This window comes from Melanotaenia boesemani, chromosome 10 (genome assembly GCF_017639745.1).
Source record: "Melanotaenia boesemani isolate fMelBoe1 chromosome 10, fMelBoe1.pri, whole genome shotgun sequence".
Lineage (NCBI taxonomy): Eukaryota > Metazoa > Chordata > Actinopteri > Atheriniformes > Melanotaeniidae > Melanotaenia > Melanotaenia boesemani.
This window is the reverse complement of record NC_055691.1, coordinates 34,336,933-34,352,481: the sequence shown is the minus strand read 5'-3', so window position 1 is coordinate 34,352,481 and position 15,549 is coordinate 34,336,933. Positions and strand designations below refer to the sequence as shown.

Here is a 15,549-nt window from a genome sequence, read left to right as displayed (position 1 = left end):
TCTGAGTCACGACTCCCAGAGCGCAAACAGCGAGCCACATTTTGACATGAAACCAACACTTGCAACCACGAGAAAACACAGCAGTGTTGCTGCTGCCCTGATCCAACAGTCCACAAAAACAGAGGCTCACAGAGAATGCCAATGCACCCGTGACCTTCCCCTCGCTGGTTTGAAATGTCTTTGGTTCACTGCAACTGATGCCCACAACAAAGTGTAAACAAATTCCACCGTCTTAACCCAATCTTCTTTATGTTTTGTTTTTCCAAAACAAGCAGAATCTCAATATAGATACAAATTCTTTGCCATTAGCAAAAATCAAATCCCTGTGTCTCAAAGCTTTTAAAAAAATTAATCATTTCCTTCAGAGAAAAAAATGACATCCGTTTTCATTTTCTACTGGGAGGAATAAAAGGGGCTGCTGGAGAGTATTTAAGAAATGAATGTCAGCTGAATGTCAAACCCAGCCAGAAAACAGTCGTGTCAGAGAAGCTTTCAGACTGTCACCATAGGGAACTGCATTTAATACCTCATATTTCCTGATTTGAATAGTAATCACACAACATGCCACTGCCATCTTAAAAATATCAAAAGTATAAAAATGTAAAGTTGATGATTCTCTTGGTGTAAACAGAGCACACACCTGTCAAAATCAGGGGAGAAGGCTTCTGACTACTGATCAGCGCAGTTATGTAAGACGAAGCAAAGCAGGCCGCCAGATACATGTGAAAATATTGAGAAAATTAGACACATTTTTCAGCTATGAGGCGAGGAGAATGCAGGGCAGAAGATCAAACACCAGCTCCGGCTGCTTTCCAGGCGGCTTGTTGTTGTACTTCTTGAGTAATCAGTGTCTGCTCACCAGAATCTGCCTCTGGCTGTCGCAAGCCCACTGCAGATGTGATCCCACTCATTATTACTGCAAACTTGACTCATAAAATGCTTTACAACTGTAAAATCAGGAGCTGCTGAAAAACAGTTAAACTCATTGGCTGCAAAAAAAGATTCCTTGCATTGTGTCCTAATGAGCCTGGCAGCCTCTATGCACAATAAACAAAGTAAACAATGGAAGTTTGCTGACCTCCTAAAATGCTAATTGTAATGCTAAAAAACAAGCATAGGCTTGATTGAAATTGGTGAGATTATTCAGTATATCTGACTATACACATGTTTCTTGGTAATTAATTACAGTTAAAATTAACTTTTAAAGAATGTAGTTTAATTACACAAAACAATAGAATAACTTTCACTTTTTCACTTTCACAATATTTGTTATTAAATTTGCAAGAACTAATGCCTTAATGTTGCCTTAATTTAATTAATATAATATTGCCTTAATGAGGCAATATTTGTAACGTGAACTGGTTATATTTAAAATCTGCATATTCAACAAAATACACAAACACCTCCACAGATCCAATCATGCATCAGGTGGTGTTTTATCATCGCTTTGGGTTCTGCATGACAAACAAGCTACTTCATGTCTTGTTCAGCATCCCCCCATGACTGTGCATCATCCTCTATTATAGGTTGAAAGCCCTTAGTCATGCTCACAGTGAAAAGAAAGGGTCCTGAACATTCCTTGTAAAATGAGAGCTCGTACTCAGCCACATGTAATCTTGTAATTCCTCATGCAGAACCGGTCACTACTTTTCGCAACCCCCCTCCCCCCTTAAAACCCCAAGGACCTCTGGTAACCTCTCCTCTTTAACAGCCTTTAAGGGTGGCTACACGGATGTGAATAGGTGGTATTTCAGCATACTAAGGGCACCAAAGAAGAGAGCTGGTTGGCTGGGGGCCAAATCCCCATGGCTACCCTGAAGCAGCAACTGCCTCCTTCTTCTGCATGTGTGTGTGCACGTGCCTACCTCTACTCTGCATGCATGGAGGACTTGAGGGAGACAAGCTAAGTTAGGGTGGCATCATTGCAGGATCTTGAATGCCTCTAAAATCACCTCCCTTCATGTTTTTAAGTGAGTGTGTGTGAAATTAAAAAGGATATTCAATAGTGTGCCACTATTTCTTTTTAGGGTGGCCCTAAGCAACATATTGAGTTTCACTTTTCAATTGCATAATCCTGCTGTGACGCTTTGGTGACAATCTTGTAGCTAAAAAGTCTAAAACCAGCTCTGTGATTGGCGAAGAACAGCCAGACACCAGTAACAGGTTGTTAAACACAGAACAATCAGAATGGACCAGAAAAAGAACCATAATTTGGTAGATGTGACAAATCTGATTAGCACTCTTATTGGCTTTCACGTGCAGATTTACACAAATTAAATCTAGAGTCCACCCCAGCCCAACTCACCTGTCTTCTACTTTGCTAATTATGCTAACAAGTTTAATATAACTACAACTTCACGACTCCTATAAGCTTTAAATAGAAATGGGCATTATTACAACACCGTGTGCTTGTTTGTCTAGCAGTTCAAGCCAACAAGAGGTCATCATTTAACAACTTCTCCCCCCCTAACAACCCAACGCACCGCCATCACCAGCTATGACTCATGCAGGTAAAGATGAACTAGTCTGATCCCAATTAATCTTCCTCGGCTCTCCCAGCAGCTGCAAAAAGCCCGCTTCCCAACGGCACATTTCACATGTCCTTACCTTTGACTTGGCTCTCGTAATCCGCGATTATTTCTTTATCCTTTTTGAACCTCGACGTGGACATTTTCTGTCTTTCCGTGCCCGAAGCTCGTTGTAAACTTCTTGTAAAAACTGTTTGTCAACAAGCAGGATCCTACTGCAGCCGACGCATCCCAATACGGTAGAAATAATCACCAGAGGACGAAGAAGCGCGACGTAAAAACAATATTATTTAACTAGATTTAACTCTGCAACAAGACTTGGTAGCCAGAGGAAAACGTTAACTACTTCATTGTTCCCCTTCCCTCTGGATACGAGGTGGAAACACAGCAGGGCCAATGCGCAACCCTGCTACAACCAATGAATCCCCTCAACTATGTGAGCGGTCGGCACGGCGCAACAGCACCGATGCTGTTACCACAGAAGAAGAAAAGAACAATCTTGCAAGTTTTAGGCTCCGTTTTTTTTTCTTTTTTTTCAGATAAATAGTACCAGTTACTGATCCAACAGGCTTGGAGGTCGGCTTCAATCGTAAATGTGTGCGTGCTTTCTGGAAGTGATTTTCAGTTCGGACACGCACAGACTTCCCCCCCCTGGTTAGTAGCCTTCCCCTCGACGTTTTCTCCCCCCAGAACTCCCAGCACGCTCCGAAGCAGACAGGGCAGGCCGACTGCAGCACACAGCAGCTGGAGGAAGAGGAGGAGGAGGGATCTGTTCACACACAGCTAGTGGACGCCAATGGACCCACTCTCGTGCTCCCAAATCTGATTTTGTCCGAACTGATCAGCTGTTGGAACAGACTGCAGATCTAATAGTTTTCCCTTGTAGATTATACTTGTAGAAAAAAATGAAAGTTTATGGAAAATGTTTTTACTTGATAAAAAAAAAACATTAACTCTCAAAAGTCCTGTTTCATATATATTTTGAGAAATATATTCGTAGGGGGATTACTGAACGGGATCACAAGGCATGGGGCCCCCGGGGGCCATATGCTCAGATGGGTCATGAGCCTGTGATTGAAGTCACTGTTAACACTGCAAAGCAAAACATGCAAAGAAGTTCAAAGACATGCGAAATGATCAAAACGATAAGTGACCATAAAGACACAAATAGCAAAGGAAGAAATAGAAGAGATACCAAGTGCTCCCCCACGCAGGAAAAAGGTTCAAAGAGGGCTTCAAAGTTATAAAGGCTCATTGCAAGTTCCAGCTGAAATACACCCAGCAACCTCAAATTGCTGGGTGTATTTTAACTGGTTAAATCAAAAGCTGAATTTTTTTGCTCTTCTGCTTCTCATTCCAGCTGAGATCATTCTGTCTGCTGAAGCTGAACTGGTTCACAGCGCCATCTGCAGGTAAAATGCGAACACAAGACCAGCACAACTTCCAAATAACACTCCTTTTATTTTATTGCACCGTTTTTAAAAAGTGCATGCAGCACAGCACTGAAATAAATAGGACAAAACTTTTTTTCAGTCAGGCTTAGACCAGAAATGAGACACATATGTCACACCAACAACATTCATTTCTAAGCTGTTCATGAACTAAATCAAATTTAGTCTAAGTACCATTCACACAAAACCTAAAACGATATTATTCTGCTTATAATGCTTAGTGTTTTGTTTTTTAATAAAAAATCACAGTTTTAAGCGTGTACAAACAGAGGTACAAAACATGTGAAGTAAAATATGGGAATGAAAATGCAAAGGCCGCTTATAACCCGAGATGTCTAAATGGTGCCTGCCTGCACATTCCGCCATTGTAAACATTTCAATGAGAAACATATATAGAGGTTACGTACTACTAAAGGCAGCATACAAGTTGACCACAACATTAATGGTTTAATAATAACCAGACAGTATTTCACTGAACATTACCAGGTTCACTATATCAGCAGTACATCACGTCTCTACAAACCACTAGACAAAATAAAGCAATGTTAAAAGGTTAACCTGCTCGATATCTAAAAGCACCATTTAGCCGCCTTTGAAGAAATTCTCCTCGATGACCTCAGTGAACCGGTCCTTCATCTGCTGGCGAAAGCTGGAGTACCACTCCAACAGCCTCCTCCTCCGGTCCACCCTTTGTTCCTGGCTCATACCTCTCTCCCTTTCCAGGATTGCTGGCAGCTCCTTCCAGTCACTGATGAAGATGAAGGGTGCTCCTGCAGCTTTTAGGAGGCGTAGCGGGGAGCTGGGCCCTGCTGCACAGCTTCCAGGTGTCAGGACATCTTCCACCACGGGCACAGAGCCGTAGGAGCAGGCCTCATAGATGCGGTAACACTCTGAGTTGATCCCTACTGGGCAGAGTGTGAGCTCACTTTGGGCCAACGCTGTCTGATAGCGTTTCAAACTGTCTGCTGTTTCCTGAGGGAGCCACCTGAGGCAAAAAGGGAGGGAAAGATCTTTAAGCCAACAGATTAAACCATCATAATAAATATGCAAGGTCAAGTATATTCTAGTGTTGCACTTTTAAGCAAGTCAGTATTAAATTCTTGACTGGGTTAAGAAAAGTAAAGCCTAAGTGTCAACTGTAACCAAAACGCAGCATTTAAGTGTTTCAAGACTGCACAAGAATTAAAAATAAAATATGAGTGTTACCCAAAAAAGTAAGGATGCTGAGAAAAATGTGCATAAAATCTAAATGCAATGGTTTGCAAATCATTTAATTCTTACCTTTAATTGAAAACAAGACAGACTATGTAGAATTTTATTAGATAAAGAATAGGAGAATTTTGTTATGCTATTAAAGAGCATACTGTACATTCTCTTAGTTTATTTGATAAAAGACAAGAAACAAGCCAACATTATTGTGTATAAAGAGAACATCTTGGATGAATGAAGGTTTAAGTGAACAGATGGAGGGCATTCCCCACTCTCTGAAAGACTGCATGATCAATTACCTCAGCAATTACATTTCCAAACATAGAAAAAATAAAAGAAAATGTTTTGGTTTAGGCGTTTCATAGATATTTACTGTACTATTTTCAGTTAAATATAAGCCTGTAATGATCTGCGATTCATTGCATTTTATAGTAACATACATTCACACTTTGTTCCGACCGCCTGACTTGATGCCATGTGTTTGTTAATAACTATCTTAATTTAATTTTTAAAGATACACTTCTAGATAAAGCTCTTAAAAATATAAGTAAACGTTTCTCCTTCACATAATGGTAAATTATACATAATTGTACAGCCATTAAAACAAAATAATAAGTTTCATTCATTAATAAACGTATAAGTAAAGACTTACTTATCCCTGGCAGCGATGATGCACTCCTTTTCTAATTCATATCGTTTTAGTACATGCACCAATGTTTCTCTGGAGGAATTTTTGTAAACAGTCCCTAAGAAATTGCAGAGATATGGCCGGTTGGATGTAATCAGCTGCGCATTAGGCCTGATAATAGGAAACTGTCTGTATCTGCAAAGACACAAAATAAAACAGCAGTACATTAGTCAGTACTCTGTTAAAAGAAAATTCACACACTTCTATCACTGACGTGTCCTTTCACAAATTCATGCATAAGAGATGACATACGTGGCAACTCCGAGAGGCCACTGGAAGACATCCTTATCATTGACCCAGGGACTGTCGTACACCAGGAAGAGGAGATCTACGAAGCCACCATTTCTCTTCAAGTGTGGGGCGATCCAATCATTGTTGCACTGCTCGTTGCCCAACAAGACCACAGCTACGTGAGAGACTGTGTGGGACTGAACCAGAGCTTGGACATGCTCTAGCCACCGCGTGGAGTAAGAGACTTTCTGCTGCTCTCGGCCATTGAGAACCAAAACCAAGCTGTTCATTTCCAGAGGGACGTGGCCCTGGACCACAGCAGGACCAGTGTAGAAACTAAACACAGGACAAGCAAGAAGTGAGGAAAAATGTGCTGGTCTTTCTGTTTATTTGGTGCTTGTCATGGAGTGTCAAGCACAGACTGTTTGTTCCAAACATCCAATACGAGACTTGTTACCTGAATTCAGTCTTTCCTGACTGCAGCTCCCCCTCTCTCCACTGTGCTATTTTGTCAGTTGGGTTAAGGGGTCCTTCTAAAATATGTTCCCAAAGATAAAGGCCTGAGGAGAAAAAATGGTTATTATTTTTTTTTTTTTTTTAATCAAGAGATGTTTGCATATGCAGCATACGCCTACTTATATTTAATCAAAATAATTAGTAAATGATAAATTAATAAGAAATGTCAATGGTTTTTTGTTAGCGATATTAGATATTGATTAAATGAGCTATTAATATATTACTAATAACTAACAAAATACTAAAGTTGTAAACAAAGAGCCTGCCCTGATGGCAAAAAAATGCTTGGCCCAAATATGGCCCAAATGTGCATTTTTGGGGGGGCCCAAATTTGGCCTTGACTCACGGCTTTGACTTAATGTTAGTGTGGGTTAACCCGAAAACTGAGCTGCATGACCACCACATGTGGCCCACAAGGAAACTGCCATAATCCATGGCAGGCTGGCAGCTGACATCTGGTCTACTTCTGGCTCACACAACACTTGCAAGTGCCATAACTGAGCCATAAGCGCCAAAAGTAGCCTGGATTCTGCCCAAACATGTCTGCTGATATACAACAATAAGAAAACATTGAAGAGGAAAACATTGCTGTCATGCACACTTATATATATGAACATGACATTGACATGACAACGTATGCTGGGTTCACACCAAACGATTTTCACGGCCGCAGACTAAAAACGGAAATCTTTGGGGTTTTACTGGAGTCACAGCGCGCTCCCGTCATCTTGGTCGTTAGGTGTAAGCTGGTAATCTGCGCTGTTTAACGTCAATCTTTCCCTAGTCTTGGATCTGCGACAATATCAAACGTGTTTGATATTATCACAAGTTGCAGTGACGAAACACGATCAACAACCAATAGATGAGCTGTGACAAAATGATGAAACGTCGTCGCTGAACCGTCCAGGAAGCGGAGCGGATGGTTATTAAGAAGTAAATGTCTGCTGTGGATCTTTTATGTGTTACAGTATCATGATCTAACAAATGAGAGAAGAAGATAAACTCATTCATCCCTCCAGATTCTGATGAGTCGGTGTAACACCTGGTGGAGATGCAAAGACACACTTAAAAATGATGATGTGTAATTCCATCCTGGAGTGAAACTCTCCCCTTGTTTGCTTTACTGTGGGCAGATCAGCCCTGTTCCATATCAACTGTCCAACATATCACAAAAATGCTAAAAGAATCTAGTTGTAGTCTTGCAAATAGTGACCCCAAAAGATTCTCAGTCTTTGTCAAATCTCAGTCTAAGACTAGGCTGAGACTTAAAACTCTAAACATTTGTCTTTAGATGTGAGCTGGTAGTTTTCTAGAGTCTTTTGCAAATCTTTTAAAAGTCTTCTGGTGTAAGCCCAGCTTTAGATGTCAGTCACCAAAAGATAGAACATTTAAAACAGAAAATGAATCTATTATTCTTCAGGCTGCTTTTAATGTATATGATCAGAAAACATACTACATACATTCTGATTAAATAATACAATAAATAATAACAATTATAAAAATAATAAAGTAAAAAATGTGACAGTACTTTATTTATTTTGTGATTCTTCTACAGGTTGTGACATAAATTAATCTCATTAATCCTTGTACCATGACTTACCTATGGCAGCTTTCCCCCAAATTTGGACCTTGTATCTGTTTGGTTTGTTCTTGTCAATTTTGCCCATGTATTGTTTGAAGGCCTCTCTCTTTTTGTTCAAAGCAGAGTTGTACTCTACCTCTTCATCTTCCCACGGATTCCATTCATCTGCAACAAATGGGACGCCGCCATCTCTGATGCCGCCTGCAAACACAACACGGTTTCCATCTGACTCCTTAGTACATTTTGTATGTTTATTTCAACCCAGGACAATCGAAAGATTCAGGGATCTCTCGACAATGAACAATTAGATAATACATAGATAGATAATAAATTACCTGATGGCGCCCCGGTTTCCTTCTTCACCACCCTATGAACACGGGAAATCACTTTGTTGCTAAAGAAAACGTTATATGCAGCATAGAGTGAAAATGCCACATATGCAAAAATAATGAGAAGAAATAATTTTCTTTTTGGCATTTTCATGATTAGTTTCTTATCTTAGGTTACCATTGTGTGGCTCGTCTCATTTTTATTTTTTTTATTTTTTTTTATCCTTCGTGTGTGCAAGGACCCTTGTTTACATCACAAGGACCCCTGGATAAAGGGGACTTACACAACTGCCTGTCTTGATTAAGCTACCTTACAGTGTGTTTTTATTATTTAAATCTAATAACAGCTATTTTATTGTTTTAATCCATTGAAAAGTGATTTGTTTAAAGAAAGAAAAAAATTCAAACCACTGTGGGCAGACCTACTCACGTAACAGGAACGTTATGAAGTTCGAGCGAGTTTCTAGTAAGGCAGATCAGAGTGCTGCGCGCAAGCTTTGTACGCGCAAGGTCGTGTCCCCAATCCCGGGGTTGAGGATTTTATTTGGGCAAAAATGATGTCCACAGTCATTCGTCCCGGGGTTTTATCCCCGTACTATCAAGCAACAAAACATACGACTAAAACTTTAGTATTTCCTGGAGTCAAGAAGTTGTTGCCCGCTGCAGGTAAGGCCGAATAGCGGACACGACGGTTAGCCAGAGTTGCACCTAAGCTGCCTGATGTAAGATGAACCTTGAGAAAGCGGTACACTGCTGAATATTTAACCTTTACTTTCTTTCTTCTTTAGTTTTTTAATAATCCTGTTGTTTACTTGTTACGAGGCTTTACCGACAAACCAACTTCATATGACTAGAGGGAATTCACTACTTTTGTAAGCGCTATCTGTCCTCTGACAGATAAAGTAAACACTGGCCAGAAGCAAACCCGAATCAGAAAGTTTAGTAGACAAGCCTAAACAATCTTGTAGGAAACTTTAAATCCACATACTTTACCTTTTGAATAAATCTGTCTTAAAATAGCAGTACGGTATTTTGAGTTGGTAAAGATTTGCATTAGCATGCCAGTACGGGAGAAGTTGTTCATGGGTCAAAGGAGAAATCTTTTCTTTTATTAATCGAAGGAGTAACTATTCAGTCATTCTAATAGTCAGCATTACCCAGCATTTTTGCTGTTTTAATAAAATACAAATGAACTAGTCTTTTTTTTTTCCTTTTTTTGAAATTGGAAATTAAAAAATGGCTGTCAGGCTTACACACTTTGAATGTTATTTTTATTAAATAAACCAGATTTTGATGTTGTTTTGCTGGCCAATACGTAAATCCTGATTTCCAGACTCTCCTCGACAACTGAGATACCAGACTTCACTTTCAATGTCAATTATAGCCATTCTTTCCGATATATAGTACACACAAAGATATTGATTTTGGCCAAAAAGTAGATTTAGGACCCATAAATATTTTATATATTGTTAATTGATTGATTTATTATTTATTTACTTACTTACCTACCTACTTACTGAATTAGTTAGTTAGTTAGTTAATAAAATCACAACAGTAGAAATAAAATATGTATATAAATGAGAAAAAGTTCCCCAAGGACGTCTAATATAAAATCAGAAGCATAGCTTTACAATTAAGTCTGAGCTATTTGGAGAAAGTACTAATGGGTTGTAACATTCTGATGAAGTAAAACTGGATTTTACAAAAAGTCGAAAATAGTAAGATATAAGCACCAAGATGCTATATAGCTCACAGTCTGTTTTTTCTTTTAATGCCATGTCTTCCGGTGGTGTTAATGCGTTACGTCTCTGTTCAGCTTCTGCAGGAACCTGCTTTGTCCATACAGACATCAAAGTTCCTGACTTCTCAGACTACCGTAGACCTGAGGTCTTGGATCCGCACAAGTCCTCACAAGACAGCAGTGAGAGTAGAAGGGTGTTCTCCTACCTGGTGACCGGCGCTACCACTGTAGTTGGTGTCTATGCAGCCAAGACCGTGGTCACCCAGTTTGTCTCCTCCATGAGTGCATCAGCTGATGTCTTGGCCTTATCCAAGATCGAGATAAAGCTGTCTGACATTCCAGAAGGTAAAAATATGACCTTCAAGTGGAGAGGAAAACCTTTATTTGTCCGTCATCGCACAGAGAAGGAAATCGCTTCAGAGGCAGCTGTGAATATGTCAGAGCTACGTGACCCCGAGCATGATAAGGATAGAGCCCTCAACCCCAAATGGATCATTGTTCTTGGAGTGTGCACCCATCTGGGCTGTGTGCCAATCGCTAATGCCGGAGAATTTGGGGGTTACTACTGTCCTTGCCATGGCTCCCATTACGATGCTTCAGGACGAATAAGAAAGGGACCAGCTCCCCTAAACCTGGAGGTTCCCTTCTATGAGTTCCCCACTGACGACACAGTGGTGGTGGGATGAATACTCAAGCTCTCTCAATTCCACCCTCTAACATGTAATTTTAGATGGCTCTCTTTGAGTTTTGGTGTGGACACATGTGCTTGCTAATAAAATTATTTACAGCCGCAGTATTGAGTTAATGAGTCTTTTCAGTCTGAAGTGAGATTTTGTTTTCTGCTTTTCATTTATGTTAATTTCTCAGTCTCTGCAACTGCAGCACTGAGATGAATAAAGCACCTTTATACATCCAAGTATAATTTTCTCGTTCCTTGCCACATTAAATAAAGTTGGAGCTATTTACAGAAAAAGGAAGTAGACTGGACCCAATGACAGACACAATCTGAAGGCAGAAAAGGGGGAACTGAAACAACCACAACAGATGTATAAAATCAAATTTAAAAGTAGACAGTTTTGGTGACACCTGAACCCACTAAGAGGGTATAAATATGGAAAAAATACTTGAAGTTATTAAAAGGAATATGACATGCTGGAGGATGTTTCTTTAGATAAACGTGATGTACAGATGTATTTCCTTACAAGACTACAAAATGCATTGTTAGTCATATCCACATACTTTTATTTAAATAATCCAATATGCTGTACACAAGCTCATCTCACAAAGCAGACAAATTTGTATCAAAATATACAACAACAGTTCGGCTAAGTCAGTCCAGAATTTTTTCCATGTAAATATGACAGCAGACTGCACATCTGGAAAGTGCTGCTCTGTAACTGCAACATTCAGTCAGTTCAATTCATTGGCCTTTAAAGCCAAATATCACATTATCAATGGAGCTAAAACATAATTTAAAACTTCTTACAAGTGCACTTCCTTTATATTTTACCCCGGTTATACAGCTGCTTTTACTAATTTAAAGTGCTGACCGGCTTGTTACCAGTGTCACCCGTTTCCAGGACTGTGATGGCATCATTTTATTTTATTAATGCACAACTGCAGTCTCTCCAGCTTCACAAAATTAATTCCTATTCGTCTCAAAGACTCCATCCTTCTGAACATTGGAATTATCTTATTCAGATTTCCCACAGACCCTAATCCACATAGTGCACCTCGGCCTGGAGCTCCTTGGTTATGTACCCAAGAAGAGCAGCTGTAAGCTGCTGCTTCAGTGTGGCGTTGCCCATCACCAGAGCTATTAGCTGAGCCAAATCTGTCCACTGGATGTCTCCCAGGATGACCATGACATCATCATAAAGCTTCTGCTGCTGTTGAGGGCTCAGCTCCATTATGATCTGAGGCAGTGGTTTGAACTGTCCACTGGTCATCCAGCAGCCCAGAAGGCCTCCCACAGCACCGCCTGCAGGGGGTTGAGGGTTTCAAGTTGTCAAGCAGAGAAACTGTATTGATCAGACTGTAAGGATTATCCATATGGAAGATAATCTGTTGGAACTCACCAACTGCAATACCAAGAGGCCCCCCAATCAAGCCACCAGCAAAAGCAAGTCCACCAGCTGCTGCTGCTCCCTTCCCAGAGCCTTTCACTGCGGATTTAACCTGCTGGTTGGCAGATAACTCACAGCACAGCTTCATGACATCATTGATCCGATGGGCCATGCTGTGAATCACAGTTGAAATTTCAGACATGGCAAATATTTCTTGTGTGACTGCAATTCTCAACAGTTTAGCACTGATAAGAAATCAGTCAGTGCCAACTCACTTGAGCAAAGTTCCCAGGATCCTGGAAAAACCCCAAGGACCTACTTCAAATACAATTTTAATTAGGATTCCTTACATATTTTTTTTAAATTTGTCTTAAAATTGAATGTGATTTTTTTAAAAGAAAGGTTTGTAATTATCACTAGTTGCTTATCATTCATATAGTTTTAAATATTCCCCAGATTAATCTTTTTTTATATTCAAAATTAATCTCCACACATTTTTACTATTTACCAGCCGCTTTTAATTCTATGTACCAGTTTAGTTCCAACATGTCTGAGAGTGATTTGAGCCCTCAAAAGCCCACTACCACTGATCTAGCTAAAATTGTTTGAGAGCAAATATTAATAGCGTGGTTTTAAAAATCTGATCCTTTTAACATTTCATGTAACATGTTTTTTTTAACATTTAATTTATTTCAAAGGTAGATTTTGTTTTTTACTTTATGCATTCAGGGTTTTAATAACCAAAGAAGCTTCTTGAAGGCTGGTTTATTTGGAAAGCTGCTGTATTGGATTATATTAGACTTTATAGCTGATCAATAAAAGTCTCACACAAAGAAATTTTAAACCAGTATAGTAAAAATTACTACATGTAAAATAAACCCACCAAATCTGAAGCAAAAAGCACAAAAAGTACTTGTAAAACAGTTCAAGTATTCCTGAATTACTGCAAAACATTCAGCCAATTTTGAGTGTTACTGGTGAACAATACTAACTTTAATTGTATTGTAAAAACGGGCGACTGGTGAGGTTTACAAAGAAACACAAAGGGGCTTGACTCCAGTGGTTAAAGGTTTTTGTTTGGCTTTTGTTTTTGTCCTTTTCATTCATGAATTTCCATGACCCAAACGCGGTTTGTACCGGTGAGTTTATTTATGAATAATCTTTCAACAAACAGGCGAATCACTGATATTCAAAGAGCAGTTTAAACTATAGGAGCTAGCATGCAGCATATATAGAAATAACAGAAAAATAAAAACGTTAATGTGCTGACAGCATATTTGTGTATAAATCCTTATTGCATCAGACAGCTTCAGATGGTAAATGCTAACATTGTGTTACAAAAAGCTGCTTTTTCCTGGCCGCTACAGTATAAAATATCTACATACCTTATTGTATCACAAAATCCTCATTAATACTAACTGAGCTTATTCTTTAAAATGCTATTGGAAATTGGACTTCGCTCCGCCTGCTCGTCATGATTTCTGAGCTTGTGTTATTTTTTACATACAGCTTGGATGTCATGTCATGCCGCAATGCCTGACGGGAGTAACTACAACGCTGCGTTCAAGGAAATTAGACGAATCCTAAATTTTGTAGTTTTTGCCAAAGGTCTTTGTGCTCATGAGTGTTCAAGTTCCATCAGTTAATTAATTCATTTGTTTTTTCTCTTTTTTCAGTTGCAGAAAAACCTTAATTTCACTGATTGATTGAATTTGACACATTATTATTAGGAACACCAAAGTTCATTATAAATGCAAGATAAGCTGTTTTGGAGTTTAAACAGTACTAAACACTCATTTAACAAGTGTTGTTACATATTTTAACTTTAATTAACTTTATACCGGTGATGTGCTACATTAATTTTACAATATATTTGACATTCCTTTTGGTTGAAAATAGAAAAACAGGAAAATAACTGTTACTTCTGATGACCAGGATCAAGGGTTCATGTAAGCATAGGAGAGCTTATACCGTATATCGAAATAGGTTTTCTTATGTGAACCATTCCTGCCAAGTCAGAGCACATTTCCATGGCAAAGGTACAGCAATGAACAAATATTACAATTTAATACAAATACATTAAACAATGTATGTAGAAATATCATCTTAAGGTAAGGCAAGGGAATTTATTTGTATGGCACATTTCATGTACAAGACAATTCAAAATGCTTTGCATGAAACAAAAAAGCATCACAGCAGGGTGCAAGAAGCAACAAGTGCATTAAAAACAGACTTTGAAAGAAGTAAAAGAAATTAAATATAAACAGAAAGATGAAAAAAATTACCTCAATAAAATAGATGAAAAGCACAAAATAAAGTTCCAGCGTGATAAATTAACAGCTGCTCTGATGAAAGGAAGCAAACACTGATGTAAAACTGCCGAGAGTTTCAGCAGACCTGCACTTTACTGGGAGTTTGTTCCACATGTGAGGAGCATAAAAGCTGAACGATGCCTTTTCACATTTAGTTCTGACTCTGGGAACAGGAAGTAGACCTGACCCTGATGACCTGAGGGATCTGGTTGGTTCATAATGAACCAGAAGATCCTGAATGGATTCTGGTCCTAAACCATTCAGGTCTTTGTAAACTAACAGCCAGATTTTAAGTAAGTTCTTTGAGAGACAGGAAGCCAGTGTAAAGATCTGAGGACTGGAGTTATATGATTCATACACTTCCATCCATCCATCCATCCATCCATTTTTATTTATGCTTTTTGTAAAGATTTAACTACCAAAGTATCCATGTTTGGTACGAATAATTCCTTTTTTTTTTATTGTAATTGTTGTCATAAAAAAAACCAAACAAACAGATCTTGTTCCATCTGTTCATGTATTCTTTACGACGGTCTGTGAATGCAGCACAAATTTGCAGACTGGAACCTTGGATGAACCGTATTCTGCATCTGGTCCATGTCATCTGAAACTTTGCTATTATTTCTCTGTATGATCCATTACATGGATGTAAATTTAAGTAACATATGTAAATATTCGTATAGCCCAACAGCACAAATACTGGAACAGCTATAACTAACGATCTTCTTTTCTAAAAGCACAGGCTCGCACTGGAATTGTGTCTGGTTTAGTGCAGTGTGGGCACTGTTTACATCTGTTAGGATCCACATTTACCCAGAGTACACCGGGCGACACGGAGCAAAGTCAAGTTCAGGTTTTCAGAGCTCTCAAACGGAAGTTTGTTTATTGTCAAAATA

General features: G+C 39.1%; 4 protein-coding genes across 11 annotated transcripts in view; 1 reads left to right on the top strand and 3 right to left on the bottom strand.

Moving 5' to 3' along the window:
• srgap1a (SLIT-ROBO Rho GTPase activating protein 1a) overlaps window positions 1–3,263 on the bottom strand; it is an 82,418-nt gene extending 79,155 nt beyond the window's left edge. Inside the window, exon 1 of one of the 6 annotated variants that reach the window (XM_041996682.1) lies at window positions 2,608–3,263. In XM_041996682.1, the coding sequence (XP_041852616.1) occupies window positions 2,608–2,671 (64 nt within the window). In that variant the 5' untranslated portion in view covers window positions 2,672–3,263. The remainder of the gene's footprint in view (window positions 1–2,607) is intronic. The other 5 variants (XM_041996683.1, XM_041996679.1, XM_041996677.1 and 2 more) reach the window with 5 other exon arrangements.
• Window positions 3,264–4,217: 954 nt separating this feature from the next.
• On the bottom strand, window positions 4,218–8,779 carry rxylt1 (ribitol xylosyltransferase 1). Its single transcript, XM_041997618.1, has 6 exons — window positions 8,541–8,779; window positions 8,224–8,406; window positions 6,565–6,667; window positions 6,129–6,443; window positions 5,841–6,011; window positions 4,218–4,964 (listed from the first exon to the last, which is right to left on the bottom strand). Exons 1-6 carry the CDS (start codon window positions 8,686–8,688, stop codon window positions 4,562–4,564), a joined length of 1,323 nt encoding a protein of 440 aa, XP_041853552.1. The 5' UTR covers window positions 8,689–8,779; the 3' UTR covers window positions 4,218–4,561.
• Window positions 8,780–9,003: 224 nt separating this feature from the next.
• Window positions 9,004–11,068, top strand: LOC121647864 (cytochrome b-c1 complex subunit Rieske, mitochondrial-like). The gene is made up of 2 exons (XM_041997619.1): window positions 9,004–9,200; window positions 10,351–11,068. Exons 1-2 carry the CDS (start codon window positions 9,089–9,091, stop codon window positions 10,959–10,961), a joined length of 723 nt encoding a protein of 240 aa, XP_041853553.1. The 5' UTR covers window positions 9,004–9,088; the 3' UTR covers window positions 10,962–11,068.
• A 432-nt stretch (window positions 11,069–11,500) lies between these two features.
• zgc:112052 (protein C19orf12 homolog) lies at window positions 11,501–13,863 on the bottom strand. Of its 3 annotated transcripts, none has more exons than XM_041998231.1 (3): window positions 13,727–13,863; window positions 12,354–12,514; window positions 11,501–12,256 (listed from the first exon to the last, which is right to left on the bottom strand). In XM_041998231.1, exons 2-3 carry the CDS (start codon window positions 12,511–12,513, stop codon window positions 11,991–11,993), a joined length of 426 nt encoding a protein of 141 aa, XP_041854165.1. In that variant the 5' UTR covers window position 12,514; window positions 13,727–13,863; the 3' UTR covers window positions 11,501–11,990. The 3 variants fall into 3 exon arrangements, with proteins under 3 accessions (XP_041854165.1, XP_041854164.1, XP_041854166.1); XM_041998230.1 differs by having other exon boundaries at window positions 13,761–13,856; XM_041998232.1 differs by lacking the exon at window positions 13,727–13,863 and adding an exon at window positions 12,617–12,753.
• Between the last annotated feature and the right edge of the window lie 1,686 nt (window positions 13,864–15,549).